The following is a 25,466-nucleotide window of genomic DNA, read 5'->3' on the forward strand; positions in this document are numbered from 1 at the left end:
ACACAGCGCTTTGGCATTAATCATTTCTTTATTGTGGGACATGACATGCCAACCTTTGTCTCTCTGCTCCTCCTCATCCTCAGGAAGCAGCACATTGTGATCCAGGTGGTTAGAAACCTAGGTGGGTTCAGCGTGGTGGACAGTGTGTGTGAGAGCACCACCCACGTGGTATCAGGAGGCCACAAACGCACTCTCAATGTCCTCCTGGGAATTGCCAGGGGCTGCTGGATACTGTCTTTCAAATGGGTGTGTAAATAGTATTGTACATGGCATGGTATGATTTTCTGGACAAAATAGTCTTATTTGCTTGACATTTGCAGAACAGTTGATCACTATGCATTGCCCTTACCTAATTTACAAATCCATGAAAACAGCATCATCATGGACAGTGTCTGTTGTTTTAGCTGTACCTGGCTTGTTGTCGTTTCTGTCAGTCTAACATTTCCTTGTCATTTTTTGATCATGTCCAAGTTACACCAGTGTTTCCGCTATGTGGATTTTTCTGTGGCGGCGCGCCACGGGTAAATTTCTGCCGCCACGATATCAGAAATAGGGCTGTACAAAATTTTAGGCCGTCTATCAGCAGTGATTGTTAGAAAGCGTATCGGAGGATAGCGCGGGCACGCGCTTCACAGCGCAGTTGAGATTGCGTGTGTGCGTCCTTGAGAACTGTAGAGCTAAGTCGTATAACTTATGTAATAGTTGTATTAGTCTATAGTTCTTGCTAATTTAAATTAAGTTAACTGGTGATTTTCGTTGTTTGTAGGCTATTCTTCCCCGGAAATTGCATGTCGATTCGATAGCGATTGCTGCCCTTGCTCACATTTGTATTTCAGGTGCATTATTATGCTGAAGTAGTTTTAATTAATAAATAGTGATTATATTGTTATTAGCTACAGAATGCTTCGCCTATCAAGATCAAATGAAGCAGACAGTGTACATGCTTCCGAGTGGCCCCTTAATCGATTGGCTAGGCTACTGACCATTTACAATAAGTTGTTACGTCAATTATTAATTGGCAGCATTTATACCATTTAGAACATACTTTACGACTGTAAGGTGTCATTAAGTAGCTTAACTTTATTTCTTTAGGGGAAATGACAAAAATGTGTGCAATATTACTCTAGCTATTAGACCTTTACATGAACCTGCTCCGTAATATAGGGTTAGCACTTTGTTAGCGCAGGTCTGTCCCCACTGTGTAGCAGTGCCTGTCCCCACTGTGTAGCAGTGCCTGCCCCCACTGCAAAAAAATAAATAAATAAAACAATCCTACAGGAAACACTGTACACTTCTGGCAAATATGACAAATGGGTTAAGTTATATTAATGGCGTTGTTCCCTAACAGATTTTGTGGTGTTTGGAACAAAGACAATGGATTCCAGAAGAACCATATGAACTCTCAGACCATTTCCCTGCTGCACCTGTAAGTGTCAGTGTCTTTACTTTGTACTAACCTTTGAGTAATACGTTTATTTCACTAACCCTTTTGAAAGTAATTATTAAAAGCCATTTCAAGCAAAGTTGTGTCGTTTAGAGCAGAAGTGTCAATGTAAGGGGAAGTCTGCAGGAAACCTGCAATTTCTTTTTGCCATTCATTAATGTTCATGTTGGTTGTTTTGTTCCCGTGGGTCAACTTCCCTGTGTCTATATGGAAGTTGACTTCCTGTAATATTCAATTCATGAATCCTTGTCCTGGCCTGCGTGGTTGAGGGGAAAGAGGTGTGTGTGTGTGTGAGAGTGTGAATGTTTCATCACATTTCCTCCTGAAATCACACACAGGCATTTGTTGTGGTCGACCAAATAACCCACACCTCAGTCCCACAGGGCCTGTATGAGGCAGCCAGTTTGATTTAAAGGTGTAGTTTAGCATTTTCACTTGTCACATTCTTCACTCTGAGGAGGCCTGTGCTGAGCTGATAGTTTATCTGAAAGACTGGAGGATGGTGCTGAGGTGACTTACTTCTTTTCTCGGTCGGATGATGACTGACAATCCAATTAAGAAAACCTTTTAAATTTAAATGAACCATCTTTTCTCAGATCGAGATGACACAGCAAAACTTTGACAGACATTTAATGTTTTAAATAAACAGCAGAATTACTGAGTAGCAGACAGTGAGGGAAATCTTTTGGTTTGTATTGGTTAATTTGTTAAAGGTCCCATGACATGAACATTTCACTCTAGGAGGTTATCTAACATTAATATGAGTTCCCCTAGCCTGCCTTTGGTCCCCCAGTGGCTAGACATTTGGATAGGTGTAAAACAAGCCCTGGGTGTTCTTCTACGCCTTTGAGAAAATGAAAGCTCAAGCTAGTTTGTGCGATAGACTAATGCGGGGGGGGGCTAGTTTGTGCAATTATTTTTAACTACGTTGTTAAGGCGGCAGGCGTTTGTTGCTTAGGCGGCCGCTGAAAAGTGCCTCTGGAAACCCTGCCTTTCTGTGCTTTGCCCGCACAGAGAATTTGGCCCACCAATGGGAAAATGAGCTTCGACCCTGCGAGCGCGATATTGTTTTTTCTTCGAGAGATATGGCTTGCAAACGACCGAAGCATGACAGCTAGCCCCGCCTCTCTCCTCCTCATAGCATTTAAAGCTAAAGACACAGAAATGGAATGTCCTAAGGAAATCTCATTGTCATAGTAATCTCATTGTCATCGTAGTAGCTCTAATTCTGCACCAAGGCTGAATTATGGGAAAGACACTTCAGATACAGTATTAGGGGACCACTAAGGCCTATATAAAAGCATCCAAAAACAGCATGCTATGGGACCTTTAAATTAGCAGTAGTAATTAATTGTTTTTATGACTCCCTAGTAAAATGTTATTCAACTGTACAGATTTCCTTTAAAAGAATATCATGGGGTAAGATCTCGAAGATATTTCAATCAAAACAAAGATGAACATATTTCAAGCCAGTTTCAAGAGATGTCAAAGAATGTCTTAATATTTGAACAGCAAGTATCAGTCAGTAGAATCATCATAATGTACATGTTGGCAATTGCATCCCTTAGTGTAAATATTCACCACAGTCATGAACCCTTTATACATTTAAATTAAATTACATAAGTACATACATAATTTGTTAACTAAGATGAGTAGATTTCAGTGGAACCAAGGATATATATATTTATATATATTGAAATATTGCCTGTTGTACCATAGTTGGTTTTCTTATACTGAAGGAAACTGAGATATGAAATATCATTATTACAAGATTGACTTGGTCAACCTCACAATGTGCTGCACACAAATATTTTCCATATTTGTTCATGTGTTCATCCATCTTCATTTGAAGGAGATAAACGGATCTATCTCTACCACAGTTCCAGTTTTCAACAGATGGAATGACCCTGTTTACAACTGGTCAAGTCCTTTGACAACCTTTGACCTGTTTGTCTTGGTTGGTGGTGCAGTCCTTTTCCCCCTCGACCATTTATGTGGAACAAACTCAGTAAACATTTGAGCAGAGGACTGACTGGGAGGATGAAAACAACTGATTGGTTTCATTCCAAATAGAGAACTTGTGCGAAAAGTTGCTGTCATGGAGTGCTTTGATCCATCTTGTTTTGTTTTTCCATTGACAGTGTCAGTGCTTTTCTCTCAATGTAGTCGACATTGGGGAATACATGCTATGTCTGTGTAGAGAAGAGTTCTACAACAGAACTCTGCAAATCATGGTTTTAGAAGACAGTCTCAGAAGTCTACAGGTCGTATCATCATAGTAGTGGACTTCAGTGAGTAACCTGAGCCTTTCCAGTAGTACCATTTGATTCCATTGAAGCGATTGGAGTTCTGGCCCTGTTGGAAATATATTCCATTCAAATTGGATGGTCCGCAGGCATCAAACCACCAACCTAAAAACAAATATATTTAATAAGTTCATATTCAGACGTTATTGCCTAAAGTCTACAGGAATGTTAATTTTATTCTGTATAAAATGATACTGTGTTTAACATTCCATGTCAGCAGAGGAGAGCCCCCCAAACAAACTATAGACTTTTCTTATTACCCTGGGGGAAGGGTAAGCATTTGATACTGACAGACTAGAAGACGTTGGGGGTTTGTTTGTTTTAAAGGAGATACTGTTCGAGAGGGCAAGATGGAGACGTACGGTCTGATGACCATTTGCTTATCACCTAATGTGGAGGAGCTTTTACGACACCAGGACCGGAGATTCTGCTATTGTGTTTCAACCAGGGTTGATGACGCACACAAACACGCACACACATGCGCGAGATCTATGTAAAGGAGACAGCCAATGAAAGAAGAGCCAAGTAACAGTTGCATTCCTGTGTATGAACCAATGACTGAGGAGAGCGGTTTCATTTAAATAGTTAGCTAGCACAACATAGCAGACAACTTTGTACCACCATGGCGTTTTGGTCTTTTGTCTCCTTGCAGCCGAACGCAAGCAATAAACTTTCTTAACTTCTTCACCGACTGACTGTGCAATACTTGATAAAGATTAATATTTTTTACAGTACCTGCCTACCTATATAAACACAATAAGAGGAGAAACTGCCTACATCGTTCTTCATTTGAATGGGCAAGGCCTGGTTGTGTGGACTGTGAGCTATCCCTTTATGCACAGCCCTGTCATTCTAAGTCATAATTATGTTACTATGCAGCTGGTTACCCCCAACAAGTCCCTGAGGTGGAGGGACTCCTCTGTGTGAGAGAGAGGCCTCTTGTGTGGAGAAGAGTGTGACCTTCTTGCTGGCCCTGCCACCCCCCAAACAGAAGGAGTCCAACTCTTGAACTCTACTCTCGGAGCAGTCAGTTCAGAGGCCTAGAGAAGAAGGACTATTCTAAGCTCCAATAGTAGGGCAAGGGAGGAACATTAAAAAAAATCTGTTCCCAGACTATTAATGTCAGCCATCGCTGGGACTGAATTCCCAAATGAGCTGATCAGTGATTAACTCGCAGCTAATTTTGCTCAAGAGCCTTGACCTTGTCACAAAAATGCAAGGCGCCTTTTAACTTTTGTGCGGATTTCTGGGGGAAGTGCCAAAACTGTTCAGATGGGTGGAGGGTTAAGGAGGGAGGGAGGGGGGGTCAAGGCTGAGCCAAGCAATTTTATGTGTAATGTTTGACAAATAGTTGATTGTCTTGATAAGGACAGGACTGACAGCTGTGAAAACGCACAGGTGGTTTATTTTTCTCTACATGGATCTGTTGCTTACCTCCCGTGGTCAGTTGTGAGCATTTACAAACGCATTTGTCATTGTCTGCATCCTTTGTGCTGAAATCACTTCCTGGCTGACCAAGGCTGCTAACTTTGCCTGCTGTTCCCTCGTAGCCTTTAAGGTGTATCCTGTTCAATGAGGAGGGAAGAAATACAATGTGAGAAGGAAGTCCATGATTGCTGTTCGTCAAAAGACAAAGCTTAGGTAATGGAGCTGCTGTTTGTACGGTTCTCTCACACTGTAAAAATGCAGGAGGAGGTGTAGCTGGCAGCCAAATAAGTGAATTATTCCATGATTCAAAATGTAAAATACTAAACTGTAAACTTTTCTCTGATACCTATGGTGCTCTTTGGGAAGCCAACACCATGAAGTGTTTTGAGATGTAGAAACTAGTGGTGGGCATAGATTAATCTTTTTAATCTAGATTAATCTCACTGTAATCTTGGCGTTAATCTAGATTAATCTATATTAAAATGGCTCATTTGAATTCCACTGACGGCATTCAGAATATGTGTGCTACCCAAATAATAACTAACAGCAAGTCTTTGAGAACGGGTTTCTCAAGCCAGGTGGCGCATTATACCAGGAGCTCATCTCCTGTTTCCAAAATGCATCACAAACTGCTTGAGAAAGCTGTTCTACTATGATAATTGGTGATGAAAATTAATTATGTTCAATAAGATGTACTTGTGTTTATTAGATTAGTTAGCTTGGCTGATAGAGCGGTGCTGACGGGCTTGCCTCGGTTGCACTCAAACATCGTAGTTTGACGAAGACTCTTCCCCTGTGCTACATCAGTGCTTGGCCCGGCATGTTCTGCATTAGCTAAGGGATGCTTTGTGTTTAGGTGGTATTTGAGACTGGAAGAACTTCACAGTAAACTAATTCCGCATAGCACAAGGTGCAATCAACCTTAGTTTTGTCGAGGTTTCCATTGGGACGCTTCTTAAAAATACATTTTCCCTGAAGCAAACTAGGCGGCTTTATAGCTGCATCCATGTTAGCACGTCACGTTTGATGTGATAATTTCATACACAAGGCATACACACAGGTTCGAAGACTCGTTCTCGCCCCCTACAGTGCAATTCGGCTAGGTATACATCCGCGCTAACATATCAAGGTGAAAGTCATCATAGCTTGCGTAGTATAGACCCAGCTCCCAACCCAACTTTGAGAATAGATTAACGGCGATAAGAGCTGCGTTAACGCTGATAACGGCCCACCACTAGTATAAACACTACAAGGCTATTAAACGTGGTAAGTACTGCAATTTGCATGTCCAATCAACCGCTCAACATACATTTTGCTCCTTTCTAAGAATACATTTCTTTTGAAACTATGATATTGTGTCTACAGTACCATCGTTGCAAGAAACGTTATTCTATCTTTCAGTGGTTTATACAAACATTTTACCATCAATATACCTGTAGTTTTGCGTCTCACTTCCAAGAGAAAACTGGTCGTATTGTGAGAATGCTGAGTTTTCCTCCCAGTCTTTGAGCTGTATTCTTAAGGTGTATTGTTGGTGATTTGTCAGTTTTGAAACAAACTCATTCCCGAGCCAGTATTCCTCTGAACGCTCTCCAAATCCCTGTGAGGGGCATGAAACAGAATTTGCCTCCAAACAGTATAACACGGTCTGTTATTCTGCCACAATCAAGTATCTTGTTGCAAATCATATAAAGCAAAAAAAAATTGCCCTGGGACCAGCTCATAGATCTCACCATTTTGTACTCTTTCCACGTACGATGAAAGTCAACACGACCGTCAAATCGTCTTTGTAGAACCGTCCATCCACCCCCCTCTGTCTCCATGTCACAGAAAGCCTTGGAACAACAGAAAGGGGTTGCTTTAATTGATGTTGCCGATATTAAGCTGAGATTGTTGTTTACATGTAAAGGATCTAGAATTTGGCTGGGAACTTGACAATGAGGCAGCCTGGGTTCAGTTCAAAGGAAAGTCAAGTTAGTGGTTGGATCGCCAGCTTAACTCTCTGAAAAGTATCTAAGGAGATCCCTCTTCAAGCTCAGGTATGCATAAAACCAAAGGCTGGGAACATTTTTGTGTACTAAATGTTAGCAACCCAAAAGAAACTCTACCTCAGTTATTGGACTTATAATTTTATTGGCCTACTGTACGTGCATGAAAGCAAATAATGACATTTATCTTCCAGACAGTGTGTCAGCAGTGTTAGTGTTTGATACCAAAAAAGGTTGTTTTTTCAGATTTTTCAAGCAGGACTATTTGACTAAGTGCAGAGTAGAGGAATGTATTTATACCTTGATCTCCTGTGTGGTGTTGGGAAGGGTCAAGGAGTAGACTCCACTTTCAGTATTCCCTGATTTGTAGATAGCTGCACAGTCCATGTACATCGAGGGTGTATCCTGCATCATCGTGGGCTTGCTCACTGTGATAGAGGTGGCCAGATTTTCTTTTTCACTTTCATTGAAAACATGGATTTGCACTGTTATAATGATACCCTCCCCTATCCAAAGTTACATAGTTCTCCACAGTATAGGAAACATTTGTACATAATTCCTTTTTTTCCCTCAAGGCCATGACCTGGCACTGCTGTCTGTTAGCCTGAATTGATTAGTTAAGGCCTTCTGGCTATAGTCACTGGTGCCAAAGAGATACCAGTCAGTGTGCCTATTTCTTGCTGCCATAAAGAGTCTGGATCTTTGATCTTTTTTTCCAAGACCCCAATATATAAATACATTGTAAATACAAAGTATAGGGCCAAAGGCCTACTCTAAACAAAATCCAAATCTTTAGAATTGCCTATCAAACGCTAAAAACATATTGAACTATCCTTTCCCCCTGACCTGGCTCATCCCCAATCTACGCTATTATAACCTACAATGGGTGTGAGTGCATTGTGCTCACCCACCTCCACCAGTGGGGACAGAGATGGTGTTGATGAGGTTGTTGACCGTCTCCAGCAGTTCCTGTTGCTGCCGCTGCAGGGCGGAGTTGTTGGAGGAGGCGCGGAGGAGCTGCTGCTCAAGGTCCTCGATGATGGATGTCTGTCTCTGGATCAGCATCTGGAGCTGTTCCTTTTCATCGCGCAGGGTCTTTAGCTCCACCTGTCTCTGCTCCTCCATCTCGCCCACGCGCTTCTCCAGAAAGCTGCAGAAAGACCACGCAGTAGATAAGCAACTACAAAGGTGTTTATACTATTCAGATACTAAGGGAAAAACATTATTTCAAGCACACAAGAATAAAAAGAATACTGTAGGAAGAGTACAGATAGAGCCTTAAGTTGGGTTTTTTGGGGACAAGATGAAATGCCTTTTAATATCTTACCAGTTTTTTTCATTAAGCTTGCTTATTTCATTGGTTTGGACAATTTGTTGTTTTTCCAGCTTGTTAGTAGACAAAGAGTTTTCAAGAAGTTGTCGCTCTAGTCGGGTTGTGTGATTTATTACCTAGAGGGGAAATAATTTGATTATTAGTATCAAAGATTTAAGTTGAGCTTTTAAATGCTCTGAGCCTCTTTATAATCAAATTAAGGAAGCACAATGCTGTATTATCATTGATTCAAATACTTGGCATGAACTTAAAGTAGAATATGTGATCATGAGGGTTTTGGTCTTGTTATCCCACAAAAGCAGTTACTTCTGTAATTTCAGACTTTCAGTGTCAGGATATGATCAAATTGAATGTTGGCCTTTTCTTACAATTTTTTTTTCTAATTATCTGCTGCCTTCTGAAACGTCTCTTTTTATTTTATTTTGTGTGATCTGATACACAAACAATTCCTGTTAAAGTTTTGTCCACAAACAATGTCAACTTCAGTGAAGTATACCTCAAGTGTCTAAATACAGGCTTTTCTTTACTCAATCATTGTTATAAGTGCTAACCTAATTTGTATCCCCACTAATCCCATGTGGGAAAGCAGCATTTCCAGGCACAGGGAGAAAAGCATTGACAGGTTGGAAAAATCTGTTTTGTGACAGGAAAAAAACAGAACAATCAAATTCTAATAAAGCTCAGATCTGTTGGAGAGGGGGGTGCAGGGGATGTAGGTAGAGGTAGGGACACAGTGAATAGCCAGCCCCCATAATGTAGTGAATGTCTGTTCACAGACAGACATATTGAACTGTAGGGTCAACAACCTTGCCTCTGATTTCCCTGTTTGAGGAACTGAACTCAGCAAAAACCAGGGCCAATATGTTTACGTGAACCCAAACTATGTGTCTACTGGTGGGGCTGGTGTTGATGGCTTTGAACAGACGGATGCCTGATTGTGACAAATTGATATACCCTTTCTGTGGGAATACAATTGCTTTAATAACAGGAAATGCTGTGTGGTTCGTTCACAAAAGGTCACAGACCTTCCGACAAAACAGCGGTACTAGACATGCTTTTTAATGTTTTTTTTTCTGAGCCATTATCATTAAATTACATTGACTTGGTTTTATACAAAGTATTAAACCTAAACATTCAAACAGTGTGTGGTATACAGTAACTGTCCTCACCTGTGCCTCCACGTTGGTAAGTTTGCGTGTTTGCTCAGCAGTTTGGCTCAGCAGGTTGGATCCTATCTCGATCATGGTAGCTGTGTGGTTGTGAACGACGTTCTGATGGATCTGGACCATCTCCTGTCTCATGCTCTCTTGAATGTAATTCTCCAACTGTAGCACAAGAGAACAGAGAGGTTTTAACAGTGAAACTCTGTGTTAGTATTAATGTTCTGTACCGTGGCAGTGGGCTTTGTTTTGTAAACGTACTTTGGTACGCTCCTCAATTAAAGTCAGGAAGATGTTAATGTGACTGCTGTATTCAATTATTCACTGCAGTTTGTAATTTTTCTTCTCATATTTACATAAAATAATAATGTGACTTAAATAGACCTACAATGGAAATCGTGCTTTAGTCTTTTGTTGGAATTGTAAACTATGTCTCACTGTTATAAGTGCATACCCCTCTTCTCCTAACCACTCATGACATAAAATCCTTTTAGGCATTGCAGTGTTATTGTCATGGCGAGCCCTCTTCCCATGAGCCTGACCCCCAGGAATCTCAGGGGAGGTACCAATGAGCTGAATTATCCTATGATTGGCCTCATATTTTGAAAGGTGTTTACATTACAAGTTGAGGATTCAAAAAATTGGGGCAGGAAATTTGGCTTCCTTCTGTTGTTTTTCAAAAAGGGTCAGAAATGGATGACTGGCAATTTTTTTCCCCAAATATTCCTTCCTCCTGTTACTGTATTACAAAAAAAAACATGTCATGGAGACATGACTTTCTTATATTCCTGATAAATTGATAAAGAATTGCATATAACTTACAAGTACTGCTTGAACAAGGATAAGGCAATGAAAGCTGCATAGATTACTGACTTTGTGCAAGTCTTTTTGTTAATGGATAATCTGCTATAGAAGGTGGAAATTCCACCTTCTTAATACACCGTACTGCAGTATAATAGTGTTGTACTCTCATGCAGTCATTAAATGTAATTGGTGTTTCCATCTACCTGTCACACTTGCCAGATTTAGAGTCCAATCATGAGATCCTTTCCTGCATTGAGTTCCTGAGTGGCAATCAGGTCTCAAGCACGGTAAACAGGATGGCTGTGCTGAGTGACAAGTTGCATCCTCTTTATGTCTATGTGAACAGGAAACGGCGTCAATCAAGTCTCTTTTTGATCTTTGTTTGCGTAAACAGTAATTCAGTGGACTTGCAGGTTTACCAACAAGGTTACCTTAAATAGGTTTAGCCTCTCCCCATACTAATGAAGGCCTCAAATCACTGTTGCAATTAACGCTAATTTTGTTTGTCTTCCTTTCCTGGCCACCATCCTGCCAGAGTTTTTACGCAGCACGTGGAAGGTGGAGGAGTGTGTCATTGGAGTGGGACATTCCATTGACGGCGAGTGATCTAATCAGTTGTTTACTCCACTCCTCCTTCCTCTGAGCAGTCCGCGAGGAAAGCTTGTTTGTGCCTCACGCTCACACGAATGGGAAGCGTGACAGCAAACTGACACTGTTTTACTGGCATGGAAACAATGTACTTTGGCCAGTCCTCTGCTTTATTTTTTTGACTGATGAAGAATGTTGTACATAAGTACCTCAGTAGGTACTTATGTGTCCTTTTTGTCAGGTGTTATACAATGATTTCCCTTAGTCCTCGACTAAAGGGTCCTGCTTGGGCCAGTTCAGAGAAAAAGCCTTTCCTCTCTCGCCAGTAACACCTCAGACAGCTGTTGTTTGAGACAATTATTTTTTCACAAGCATTTGAATGTTCAAATTATCATTATATGTAAAACAATTCACCATCTTCACCTTCAAAGTATATTCTATCTTTGCAGATGTCTTACATACAGTATCATAAATTGCAGTTTGTCATCCGTTAATTCAATCTTTTACGTGTGAAAAGAATTAAGATAAACAGGCTTCCTCAAACTTATTTCGTCAGATGGACAACAAACTAACTACAAAGAGATCATCATCACCACCCAGAGCACTTCCACTGCTACTGTGCAATTCCATGGTCATTACAGCCATCTTTTGAAGATTTTATTTTCAAAGCTCAGTATTCATCTGAGTTTATGGTTTTGTTTCATGAAACCGGTCTGACCTAAGCTTGAGGGATCTCAAAGCTTCACACCCACTGACCCAGCCTGTGGTACGGTTCAGCGTTTGTTTTATGTTGAGGAGATGGGAGTCGTGTGATCTGGCTGTGAGTTGTTCTTGTCTGGTCAGAGCTCCACAGCCTCCATCATTAATCAAAACTCTAAAGAGAGGGAACAAGAGCCAGAGGACTCTGAGTCCTTTCACACAGGCAACGCCTCAGCAGCGCTGAAAAAGAAGCACACAGCTCTCATCTGGACACCTGTGTACAGTCTTTGTCACTCCTTTGCCCTTCTAACACACTCACTGAGCCTCCAAAGCTCTGCCTCTGAGGCACATCTTTGTTTTATAGACTCTTAAAGGCTTCCTCTTCTTCAGGACCCCCAATTCCCTGTTTTACTATTGGAGAGAAAGAGTGCGCTCCACTTTAAACAGAACAATGTCACATTTCATCTGGCAGTCAGACCACAGACCCTAAAACCAAGGGTAGTGCAAACCATGCAAGGTACGGCTACAATTATACACTAGGCTTATATAAAAAGATCTTTAAATCTATGACAATATTAGGTCAGTTGGATGATCAGACCGACCCACCAGCTGTGTGGACTATACACTTTGTGATGGCTTAGAGTTTATCCTTCTTAGTTTCACTTGAATTAGCAGAATGTCGCAGCTCCTGAAGTGTATCCCAACCTTGGAAGAGAAGGTGCTTCATGTAATCAAAGCTAGACTTGCTTACCTTGAGAAGCCACTGTGTATTGTTCTCCATAATGCTCTCCAGTTGTTCTAGCCTGTGAACAGACTCGTCATACTCTGCTGGGTCATCCTTCTGGACCAGATTGGAATAGGTGCTACTGGAGGTCAGGCAGTTTTCTTGCTCGGGCAGTAGGAAGGTGTAGCTACATGGACCGTTCTGGATCTGGTACTGTCTCTTACCGGTTGTGTCTGAGGTCTTCTTGTACCCTATCCCCTGGGCAAGACAGCCACTTAAAACCAGTAAGCCAACAATCATCTTCATGTTTCAAGGTTTTTGTAACAGTTGAAAATGAAAGAACAGATATTTGTCCGGCTCTTTCAGTTCTATCTGTGACACATTCAAGCATAAACACACTCCTTTGAAAGTTTTATATATCACCCAGACAGGAGGAGAAGATAGTCAGCAGCTAGCAATGGCGTGTCGGTCCTACAGGTTACTGGTCCCAGACTGTGTGCATTCCCTCTTTACCAAGCCATCATTCTCTCAGTGAAAAAGCAGTTGGACCTCTGATTAGCTGGCTTTGGAATTGTAGACCAGGCCCCTCCCATTGCCCTGCTTTTGGCCGGACTCTGAGAAGAGTCTGAGTCAATGCTGGGAGCAGCTTAACGCAGACTTTCCCCTTAGACCCTCTCACACTCAGGAACAGATGCACTAATCAAACACATCCCAATGTGGGTTATTTATGCCTAAGAGAGAGCGAAAGGAGAGTGGAAGAGGAATAGAGAGACAGCTAGAAAGATATATACTGATCAAGACAGAGCGAAAACAATTTCTTGAAGATATAAAAAAAGATTGAGTTGTGTTTTCTTACAAAACTAAGGAAGCAGCTGCCTGCTTCAAAAACATAGTCAGCCACAGCAATGTGCATCCCCAACCTATCTGTCTCCACTCCCCTAAACCAGCCTCTCTCCTAATGAGCAATCAAGCATGTGTTTACGTTATGTTTAGAGAGAAGGTTTCCCTAAAATTTCACTCAACCCATTCAGAACTACTTTCTTTTCTCTTCTCTTCTGAAGACGCATAAGATGTCCCCATTTCCTGTCACTTGTCTTCATCTCTAGCTGAATCTGAACCTTGTTACAGAAGCTGGGGAGGGATTCAGTGTGTTTACACAATGCTGGAAGAGTATCTGGCTGTAATTCTGTAGGATATTAATAAAGCTTATCCTTCCCACTTCATGCCATCTTGATAAGACTCTAAATCTCCATTAATGAAACTTAAAAATAGACTTCTTTTGGCTACTGCTGACCAGAGACCCAGAGAGGATGCAGCTTTGCTTTTGTTTCAGGGGTTTTTGCATGTGGGAAAAAAAGCTGGGGTGGTTTATCATCTCTAGATGATAGTTATTTAAAAAATAAATAAATGAAAAAGCCTTGAATTACAGAGAGACATCCCTTCTTAAATATCTGAGATGCCATTGAAGATTAAATATTGATTAGGTTACTGAACAGGGGCAGTTTGTCAAACCATTAAAAATGGTTTGTGCTGTTGGCTTTGAATGGGGTCTGCCTGTCTGTCGCCAAAGTATTCCATCTCTCATATTTCCCACCCTTGATATGAGAGGGTGTTTCTCGGGTCATTACTGCGTTCCCTGCATCCTGTCTCGGGTTCCCAGTAGGGCTGCAATTAACGATTATTTTAATAATCGATTAATCTGTAGATTCTTTTTTCGATTAATCGATGAATCGGATAAAAAAAACAAAAAAGCATTCATTTCCAACACTTTATTCAAAAGCAGAACTGACAGTGCAAATTCACAGTGCAAATAATCTTCAGAATGTGCCCAAACAGGCACACAATTTTGAAAAGGTTTTTAATATTAGCTTGGATTTAATGCTATTTTCCAAGATGAGCAATTTATTTGAGTTTTGTTTAAAACTTTATTGAAAATTGAAAGGTTGTGGAAGTAGGCCAGACTTTATTCGAATAATCTGGTGTATATTTAAAATATGTTGACACCATTTTGAAAAAAAATAAGATTTGCGAGGATTAAGCTGTTTTCAAAGATGAGTGATTTTCTATCATTTTATTTGAAACTTAATTGAAAAAGTAAAGGCTGTGGACGGATACCACATATTGTTAAGATACTCTGGTGTCTGTTTGAGGTTTTATATTCCCAAAAATATTATAAAAGTCAACATTTTCTAAATGGTATGGGTAGTTTTCACCCAGTCCCTAAAGCGATGCTGCAAAGTAGCTTCTTCCGATGTGAGACAAATGTCGAATTTGAAACTAACTTCACCTCGGTCAATTAACACACTTTTTCGATTTAGTGTGAAATGCTCCCACACCTTAGCCTGACGTTATCATAATCATAATTTTTGTTAGAATATGAGTCTGATTACGCTCCATTGGGCTGTGAGTATGGGGCGTGTTTCAACCGAACTCGTAAAACAAATGCCTCTTCGCTCAATTGGATATACCAACAACCAATCAGAGCAACGTAATATGTTGTTTGTTGAAAACGAATTCAACCCAAGCGCTCTTTGGTGACATTGTTGATTACATTACTGTTGATCATCTGTCCATCATCGTATAAAGCCCGCCCTGACAATAGACAACAACTCCTGTTCGGACCATAGAGTTAATATAACTAGAGTAAGCTACTTTTGTCTTCCAAGATGGCGTCCCCATTCATTTCTATGAAAAGTGCGCAGTGAGGCAAGCGAGAGCACGAGACTGGACGCGGCCATATTTCCACTTCCGTGTCTCCGGGTCTAGCTTTAAACAGTGGCTCTTTTTTTCCCTATCTCCAAGACCTCGTGCACGCTTGCAACTAGCTGTACACATCATACTTTGCGACAACCAGTAGCGAGCATAGATTTATATGGTTACGAGCGTGTGAGCTAAGGCATTGCAGTGGCAGAATCTATGGGCAGAAAGTCCGATAAGAATCAGAGACATGATGCAAACTTAACGGAAATGTATTCTGTCACTGTATAGTATTATTTTCACTTGTTTTTTAGAAATAGGCTATAGGGCTAAATATAGGGCTATTCTAGATGGAACTCATCACATATGTTGCTTTTTTTCTTTGTGATATGAGTATGATTTCCAACACATTGTATCAGATGAAATAAACTGTTAACATGAACAGCTCCGTCGTTGTTCTCGCCAGGCAAAGAAAGCTTAGTTATGTTGGTAACCGAAATCTTCCATAATGCAGACTTACCATAGCTTACTGTCAACTTTATATTCAAACGAAATGCCACGAAATTCACACTGCCTTCAATTTATCATCAGTGTAGAAATGTGGCCAGTGTTTTATGTTCATCCTACAAAACCAAACGCCTATTAATGGATATAACGTGATCTAACAAGACTTGGTAATAATGTAATAAATAAAAGCTTGAGAACTGTGTCTAAAATATACTTTATTGAACATTTGCCTTTGAAAGGGGCTTATTCACAGAACCATATAAGCTACAAGACGTTTCCATCAGATGTAAGTGGGGGTGAAACATAATCACTGAGGACCTTCATTGTCCCACAAAAGCAGTCTGGCTTGATGACACGATCAAAAAAAGAATAATGGGTTTGTTTAACAAAAGCTTCTGAAGGCAAGACTAATATTATTTAAATATATAAATTGTGGTTAACAGTTAAAGTATTATTCTTCGTCTTTGCTCCAGATAGACATGTCAACAATCTATGCTCGCTCTTAACATAATATATTTGCCATCATGAAAGTTTTTACGAAAAATCAAATCTGTTTTAAAAATAACGGGAATAAACTATATTAACAACATTTCATGTATGTGTGACAACCATTTGCTAAACTAGCTACAACAGGGCAGGCAACTCAAGCCATTTCTCCCTGTGCTTATTCATTAAGTCTATGGCTCATTCAGCTCAATGTAAATCGGCTATCGGCCAATGTGAACTTTTGTGCTCGTGCCCCGTTAGTATCCGCGAGCACATTTGCAGGCAACGTTTATTGACGTAGGCAAATAAATGGGATGCTAGTTTACCCATTTCGGATTGGTTTCAAACTTAGCAAAAATCAGGAAAAAGTATTCTATGAAAAAGCTAGTAGTATGAGCCAGGTTCGAGAATGGAACAAAAATTATTGGGGGAGATAGTTTTGTAAATGTTGACTGGAGTTAATAGAATAAAAACGACCGGAAGACACAGGAACCTAACCGTAAATGCAATACCACTTACATCCACTGGGGCCGTTTCTTCAAGCCAAGGGGCGAGGGGTGGGGGTCTGGTTCGGACATAGTTTTTCCCCAAACGTGCCCCCCCAGACCCAACTTCCCGACTAAATTTTTTTGTGGGCGGGGATAAGTTGGGCTGGCAGCCAGGCTACCCACACCTTGGATGACTTGGGTCGTACTGAGTTCTCTGCCAACGTTACTCAACAACGTCTCTCCGATGGCCGCTCGGCTGCACGCTCAACTAAACTTTTTTTTTATATACTCAAACATCTCCGCGACTTATTGAGTGGCGTAGGCTAATAATTGCGCGACACAACAAATCGATAATGAAATTTGTTGCCAACGCTTTTAATAATCGATTTTAATCGATTTAATTGATTCGTTGTTGCAGCCCTAGTTCCCAGTCTGACACAATTTGTGTGTGTGTGGAGGGGGTGCGGCATCACAAAAAGACTAGTTACACAGCAGGGCATTTCACTCCTCACCTCCAATCCACTGTAGTTGGTTGCAATATATGCTGATGAATGGTTGTTTTCCGATAATAATTAGGCCTAACTGCCCTGTTTTTGCCCTGCATGACAACAACTTTGCACAGCTTGTTTTTGACAATTCTACAATATTAACAAGTACATCACATATGCAGTATGAACGTAATGCTTTGTACACTGTTCCTGTAGAGAATGATGTTCAAAGGGAACCCCTTTGAGCATTCATGGCTGGTTTACATTAACCTTTGGCATGAATGGATGAGAGATCCAGTCAGGGTGATGGGGAGCTAAGGTCATACATTAACAAAACGTATGCTATGACAGGCCATCTGTTCCACAATGCTGCCTCAGTGCAACAACAAGGCAGTAATGCATTTCCTGTCAAAATGTTTAAAACCAAGAGACAGTATGTAGAGTTAGTTCATTGACTAGCAACATGTTATAATCAAATCCAGTTTGTCTGCATTCGGCTGATGCTTCTCATATATGTAAAAAAAAAAAAAAAAAAAACCTTGAGTTGTGATACTTCCGTGTTCATGTCCTTGTTTGTTCAGAACAGATTAATCCAGGTGGTATGGTGTACACTTCCCTCAATATGGGCTCCTTCAGAATGCTGACATTACACAACAGGAAGTACAGGTGTTCTGCATAGGAAGTCTATCCGCCAGCAGGATGTTTTGTCTGAACCCCCAGAGAGAGATCATTCTCGGTAGTCATCTTCCTATGCCTCAACTCTCCATTTGCTTCAATTCCAGTTTACACTTAAGCTAACTTAAATCATTCACCTTCAGGGGAAAATGTAATGTTTTACCTTAAAAGCAACATAAAAATGTCTGTGTTGACCTTTGTCTATTCTTATCTTCCCCAATGCACTTTGGCACTACACAACTGTCAGTGTGCACAGGAAACACAAAAGTGGGAAGTGATGCAACGGAATGTTAAGGAAATAAAGCACATTTCACGCAGATTACAACAGCGGAAGTTCTGTGTCATTCCATCAACAGCCTAAATGTGGAGTAATGTCACTATTCCGGCTTAACAATTCATTTAGATTGTGTAGGCGTGTTGGTTTTTGTCTATCAGTCCTTTCATGTTTGGAGAAAGCATCAGGAGGAAGGAAGTGACACAAACAATGATCTGTTGTGGACATAAATGACCTCCATAGACCATTCCATTTCACATCCTTCTGTGTATGTGGCACTGCTGTCGGGGTATTTTCCGTGTCTTTTCCATTTAGACCACATCACCACATTTTTGTAATGCAAAATACTGACACCATCTTTTTTTTCTAGCAAGAATACTTAATATTAGTGGTGGGCTGTTATCGGCTTTAACGTGCTGGGTTAACGTGAGACTCTTATCGGGCGATAAAAAAAATACCGCCTTTAATCTATTCTCAAAGTTGGGTTGGGAGCTGGGTCTATACTACGCAAGCTATGATGACTTTCACCTTGATATGTTAGCGCGGATGTATACCTAGCCGAATTGCACTGTAGGGGGCGAGAACGAGTCTTCGAACCTGTGTGTATGCCTTGTGTATGAAATTATCACATCAAACGTGACGTGCTAACATGGATGCAGCTATAAAGCCGCCTAGTTTGCTTCAGGGAAAATGTATTTTTAAGAAGATTCCCAATGGAAACCTCGACAAGACTAAGGTTGTTTGCACCTTGTGCTATGTGGAATTAGTTTACTGTAGGAGTTCTTCCAGTCTCAAATACCACCTAAACGCAAAGCATCCCTTAGCTAATGCGGAAGATGGGCCAAGCACTGATATAGGGCAGGGAAGAATCGTCGTCAAATGAGCCATTTTAATCTAGATTAATCTAGATTAACGCCAAGATTACAGTGAGATTAATCTAGATTTAAAAAAAAAATCTATGCCCACCACTACTTAATATATATAATTACATTGTTTTATAGATATGATTTTAAAATTAAATACTAAGGGCCTCATTTACCAACAGGATTGCACCCATTTCAGGCGTAAAATAGTGGGTAAAGACATAAAACCGTATTTACAAAGGCAGCGCACTTGAGTAAAAACGCAGATTACCGCTGCTGGAAGGGTATAAAAGAAAGTGGGTGTGTGCCGCAAACAGATGGGAGGAGAGGCGTTAAGTGCGCCTAATGATGTATTCCGTGGTATTTACTAAAACCGCCTGGCGAGAGTGCGTCTCTAATTTGCGGGATGATTATCGGCCTCATAAAAGCTGTTCGCTGAACTTTCTTTTTCTTTTCCTCGAATCACCCATGGTGGCAGTAACTTGCAGGCGATTTCTCCCGTCTTTTAACGGCGCGCTAATTAACACTAAAGGGCGGAGAAAGGCGCTGATTGCCCAATGAGGATCTGGTTTGATAAATACCACGCAAAATACGTATATACACCGTGCGCTATATGCGGTTGGGCAAAGGCGCAGATTAAGCTGCGGTCATAATGTTAGGAAATGAGGCCCTAAATGTTTTATGATACAATTAAGCTGGATGCATTCTAGTAGCCTGACATTTTTGGTGGACTTTCTCAGGCTTGATTCTCAATAACCAAAATGTGTTTGCTTTTCTTGATTCATGTGTGTGGTTTTATTATGTTTTGCCTATGTATTTCATATCCTAAAGCAGTACAGCCAAGTGATAAGCTTTAGTAAGACAGATCAACCTTCTCATTGTCACCAGTTTGTTATGATCTACCCTATTTGCTACACAGCTGTTTTACATTTAAACTAGAGCCCGACCGATAAAGGATTTTTAAGGCCGATACCAATATGAATATTTGGTGCTTTAAAAATCAGATATTCCGTTACATTGGTCGGAATAATAAATACAAATCCAGAAACGCGTAACAAAACATAACTAATGTTAGGGAAATCAGTTTATTTGTAGTTTACATTTAGTCATTTTTAGCAGACGCTCTTATCCAGAGCGACTTACAGTAAGTACAGGGACATCCGCCAGCCAGTAGGGTGAAGTGCCTTGCCCAAGGGCACAACATCATTTTGCACGTCGGAAATCGAAACGTCAACCTTCTGATTAATAGATTCCATAACCACTCAGCCATCTGACTCCTGTTATTTATGAGTTCCCACTAAAATAATATAATAATGCAGTTTAAAAATAAACTAGTTTGTTTTATTGTCACAACAGAACAGAGGAACATCAAAATATATAAAAGTTAAAAATACAAACTTAAGATATGGAACTTAAAGTCCTTCAACAAAAACACAATAACCACCACCACCACAAAAAAAAAAAAAAACATTTATCGGACATTATAATGCCGATACCAATATATTGGTCGGCCTCTAATTTAAACTTGTGAGACATGCAGTTTTGCTACATTATCAATTGTTATATTTGTGTTGCAAACTTCTTGGATGTACAGTAGCCTCACTCTTTGCTCCTATATGCCATTACCTGACACAAAAAAGACTAAGTTCGTTGTGAAATCTGCATATCCTGCTATGGCATATTTCAAAATGGTCTTGTTCACTTGGAGAGCGACAACAGAGAATTTTGAAGGACATAAGCCTGCAATCACCATGAAACAGAAGTTTTGTAATTTAACTCTTGGTTTTCTCTTTCTGAACCATTTGACCAAACCTTGATTATGCTCTCATAGATGACCGCTACTTTGCACAGGGAGGGCAGAATGCTTGAAATCTGTTTTTCTGGCACCCTTTCAAAACGTACAATGTCAGACTGCTTCATGCATGTTCTCATTCAGTCTGGGAGAATGTCAACCCAGACCAAGGCCTCAGGGACTCTATCGAAGCATAGAGAAGGAGCATTGTGACTATCCTTTGATGTAGGCTGTCTCAGAGAAAACTGTGAGTTGTGACAGCCTGTGGAATTAGACCACGTTCACCTATCGGAGTTCCCAGTCTAATTGCATTTCTATAATCTACACTCCCAGTAGAAGATTGTTTAGCATATACTCATATTTTCTCAAATTATGTCCTAACACAAGGCTTGATATGTGACCGACAGCTGCACATGGTAAATGCATGTGGTCTGTGAACTCAAAAGATTGATAAATGCACCTTGAATTGGGATTAGTGGTGACAGGAAGTTTGATTTATTACAGGATTTGTACTGCCCTCTCCTTGTGAGCTGAGGACACTGCTGTTGTCTTTTTAGTGGGGTTAGTAAGGTGTGTAAAAAACTATGGATTTTTAGACAATAACAAATGGATGAAATATTGAGACTCCTCAAAAGTTTGAATGGCTGCCACAGTGGAAGTACATCTCAAAATATATCTCAGGATAATTATTTATTAATTTTGAATTGCTTTTTGATTCATAATTATACCAAACTCCTCCATCAATAAGGAGTCTACAATCACTGTATTCCACTTTGGATAAAAGTGTTTAAATGAATAAAGACAAATTTCCTTATCTCTCCCCCCAGATCTGCCGTCTTCAGCAGCATCTGTCTGCAGGGGAACACCAGCAGGATCTCTTTCTCAGCCAGCCAACCATGTTTGTTTCCCAGCTCTCGCAGCCACCCAGACATAGCCTGGCGGAGCTCATCCAGCTATGCGGGGGCACCGTCTGCAAGACAGTCCGCCAGGCAGGCCTTTGCATTGGGGAGCACAGGGGCAAAAGACCCGAGGGCAGCAAGATCCTGTCGGAACAGTGGGTGCTGGGTAAGATGTTGGCAAATGCTTGTAATTTGTACCTAATTTCACACTAGGTAAGCCAAGAAGCTTGCACTTTACTGGTGGAAAATGTGTGTATAATTATGTTTTTGGTCTGATTTATAATTCTTTTGTGTGGACACTAGAGCAGACTTTGGTCTCATACTGCATCTTCTTATTCATCTTCTAGATTGTATTACATATCTCAAGCAACTTCCCTATGACAACTATGAACTGCAGTGAAAAATCCCACGTACTATTATTTTGGACTGTTACGATACGAACTGTGACAAGGTCATGGAATGTTACATGGACAAAGTCACCTGTGCTGGACCTAAAGACACTCAGAAGGAGAATACAGAGACCCTACCTATACATTTGTTTACAATAACCTTTTCCATGAATGTAACAAAAGGTGTTACCATCGTTTTCTGTAAATCCAGCTTTCAATGTATTGTGTTGTTGTACCTATCTTAATAAAACAATGTCTGTTTTTACAATCAGACTTCACTGTGTCTTTGTAAAACTATAACAGAATTGTGGGTAAATTCGTAGACAATTAATTTGATCAATGTATGTTTTTGACACTCACTTTAGTCAGTACTGTCCCTTTTTAAAGTATCATCTCATATGACTTGGGGTTGCAGCACTGGTACATTACCCAAATTAGGCACTGCAGCTTGATACATTAATTCCAGAACTTCTGAATATGTTATTGTTAGGGTTTTCTTAAAAGTTAGGTGGGAGCTTTTCCCCTCTAATTAGGAGTCCTCGCTCAGGAGGAAACCTATTAGAATTGTTGGTATTATTAGGGTTCTTCCGGTAGATAAAACAATCCAATAGAGTGCAGTGCCAATATGGCCAGATTAGCAGTGCTGACTGCTGGCATATGAATGAGGTGCTTTCAAAGGGTTTATCTAATAATGCCGGGAATCTCTGTTTGTGTGTCTCACCTTAGTTTCTCATGATTTTCTGGAGAACTCTGCAAATTTCTATATGTCGCAGGTGTCCTCTTTATAATCCAACAGCGTGCAGTGCAATGATTGGATCAGCATTTTGTAATTCTTAATGTTTAATTCCGGTCTTTCACGTGCGTCCACAGGCATCATGGGAACTCATCCCAGCCCCCCTTCACTCTGATTGGTCCTCTGGTCAACCCTTTGCCCTCACCGTGACACTCAGCAACATAACTTTTTCAGACATGTTCAGCTCACAGGGTATTGGAAGCTGTATGATCACTTCAGAGAATTTTGTTTTGTTTATGAACTAATGCAATTAACCAAGGCATTCACATTGAAATTAAACAAGCTCTCAACGCACCAGAGTTTATAGTAAGGAAAATAAGGAACTTCTGTTTTGTTATTTAGAAGCAAATTCACTTTCACAACCGATATGGCTATAGTGCTGACTGCTGGTTTAACATTGAATCGGCTGCCTTCAAATGGGTTTTCTGGCTAGCTAACAGAACGACAATATAAAGTGGATTTACTTTAAGTATAGATCAGTGAATTTAGTTACATGAATTAGTCTGTTACAAAACTGCCTGAACATTACAAATATACATGTAAGGGCTGTATGATGAATTAGGCCTACAATAATGACAACTGTCTCGGGGGAGTCAGGTGGCTGAACGATGATGGAATCGGGTTAGTAATCTGAAGGTTGCCAGTTCGATTCCCGGCCGAGTCAAATGACGTTGTGTCCTTGGGCAAGGCACTTCACCCTACTTGCCTCGGGGTAATGGCCCTGTACTTACGTGTTAGTCGGTTGGGATAAGAGTGTCTGCTAAATAACTAAATATAAATGTCTCAACCATTGTGCATGTAATGACTTCTGTTATTAACTAAATGTCTAGATGTTTGTGGTGATAAGACAATTTAACAGAGAACCAATATAATGTCATATAACGTCATAAATGTAGGCCACAGCATTGGCAATTTGACAGGAGTAAATTATGCGGGGGTTGAACAAGTACTTCAGAGATGACAGAGAATTTCAGTTGTCATCTGAGAAACAGGAATATTAACCACGGAAAAGAACTGTAATCACCAGCTGCATCACATGCACTGCACTATCTATAATTGAAAACATCTGTGTGTCATCGACATTAATGATGTGCATAAGTGACTAGAATAGATTATGTGGAGGTCGAACAAGTAGGCCTACTTCCGAGATCAGATCAGATCACAATTGACAATTTCAATTGTGATCTGAGAAATATACACTCACCGGTCACTTTATTAGGTACACCTCGCTAGTAACGGGTTGGACCCACTTTTGCCTTCAGAACTGCCTTTATTCTTCGTGGCATACTTTCAACAAGATTTTGGAAACATTCCTCAGAGATTTTGGTGCATATTGACATGATAGCATCACGCAGTTGCTGCATATTTGTCGGCTGCACATCCATGATGTGAATCTCCCGTTCCACCACATCCCAAAGGTGCTCTATTGAATTGGGATCTGGTGACTGTGGAGGCCATTGGAGTACAGTGAAGTCATTGTCATGTGCAAAAACCAGTTTGAGATTATTTGAGCTTTGTGATATGGGCATTGTCCTGCTGGAAGTAGCTATCAGAAGATGGGTACGTTGTGGTTATAAAGGGTTTGACAAGGTCAGCAACAATACTCAGGTAGGTTGTTGCGTTTAAATGATGCTCAATTGGTACTAAGGAGCCCAAACCATTTCACCCATCACCACCAGCCTAAACCGTTGATACAAGGTAGGATGGACCCATGCTTTCATGTCATTTACATCAAATTCTGACCATACCATCTGAATGTCGTGGCTGAAATAGAAACTCATCAGACCAGGCAACGTTTTTCCAATCTGCTATTGTCCAATTTTGGTGAGCCTGTGCGAATTGTAGTCTCAGTTTCCTGTTCTTAGCTGACAGGAGTGGCCCCTGGTGTGGTCTGCTGCTGTAGCCTATCTGCTTTAGGTTCGACGTGTTGTGCGTTTAGAGTTGGTATTCTGCATACCTTGGTTGTAACGAGTGGCTATTTGAGTTACTGTTAGCTTTCTATCATCTCGAACCAATCTGCCCATTCTCCTCTGACATCAACAAGGCATTTTTGTCCACACAACCACTCAAGGGTCACTTAAATCCCCTGTATTCCCCATTCTGATGCTCGGTTTGAACTTCAGCAAGTTGTCTTAACCACGTATACATGCCTAAATGCATTGAGTTGCTGCCATGTGATTGACTGATCAGCTATTTGTGTTAACAAGCAATTGGCGTACCTAATAAAGTGTCCGGTGTGTGTAGGTACCAAAGCCACTGAGAAGAACTGTTTTCACCAGCTGCATCACGGTCACTATAATTCCAGAAATCTGTGTGTTACAGTCACAGACAACATCGTGGGCACTGTGCCCTATCTATAATTTCAGGGATCTGTGTGTGTGTGTGTGTGTGTGTGTGTGTGTGTGTGTGTGTGTGTGTGTGTGTGTGTGTGTGTGTGTGTGTGTGTGTGTGTGTGTGTGTGTGTGTGTGTGTGTGCCATCAATTTTATCATAGGCACTGTGTACTATCTATTGTTCAAGTCATCTACTATGTTTTTCACTGACGTCTTAATCACCGACTGCATCACCGGCATTGTGCACTGGTAATGACAATTTTAAAGGTTACTTGACTGGTCTTGCTGCAGCCCCTCCCCTTCAATGAA

At 40.7% G+C, this 25,466-nt stretch overlaps 2 protein-coding genes across 7 annotated transcripts in view; one reads left to right on the forward strand and one right to left on the reverse strand.

Annotated features, from left to right (window-relative positions):
• mcph1 (microcephalin 1) overlaps positions 1-22,298 on the forward strand; it is a 38,505-nt gene extending 16,207 nt beyond the window's left edge. For 4 of the 6 annotated variants that reach the window (XM_047029629.1, XM_047029625.1, XM_047029627.1 and 1 more), the window contains exons 12-15: positions 84-246; positions 1,349-1,426; positions 21,572-21,809; positions 21,991-22,290. In XM_047029629.1, coding sequence (XP_046885585.1) covers positions 84-246; positions 1,349-1,426; positions 21,572-21,809; positions 21,991-22,043 — 532 coding nt within the window. In that variant the 3' untranslated portion in view covers positions 22,044-22,290. Of the gene's footprint in view, positions 1-83; positions 247-1,348; positions 1,427-21,571; positions 21,810-21,990 lie in introns of all 6 variants that reach the window. The other 2 variants (XM_047029628.1, XM_047029630.1) reach the window with 2 other exon arrangements.
• Positions 2,267-14,141, reverse strand: angpt2a (angiopoietin 2a). Its single transcript, XM_047029646.1, has 9 exons — positions 12,502-14,141; positions 9,669-9,824; positions 8,494-8,615; positions 8,078-8,316; positions 7,467-7,594; positions 6,912-7,013; positions 6,612-6,778; positions 5,185-5,315; positions 2,267-3,855 (listed from the first exon to the last, which is right to left on the reverse strand). The coding sequence occupies exons 1-9, from the start codon at positions 12,778-12,780 to the stop codon at positions 3,695-3,697; spliced, it is 1,485 nt and encodes a 494-aa protein (XP_046885602.1). The 5' UTR covers positions 12,781-14,141; the 3' UTR covers positions 2,267-3,694.
• Positions 22,299-25,466: the final 3,168 nt, after the last annotated feature.

This window comes from Hypomesus transpacificus, chromosome 11 (assembly GCF_021917145.1).
Source record: "Hypomesus transpacificus isolate Combined female chromosome 11, fHypTra1, whole genome shotgun sequence".
Lineage (NCBI taxonomy): Eukaryota > Metazoa > Chordata > Actinopteri > Osmeriformes > Osmeridae > Hypomesus > Hypomesus transpacificus.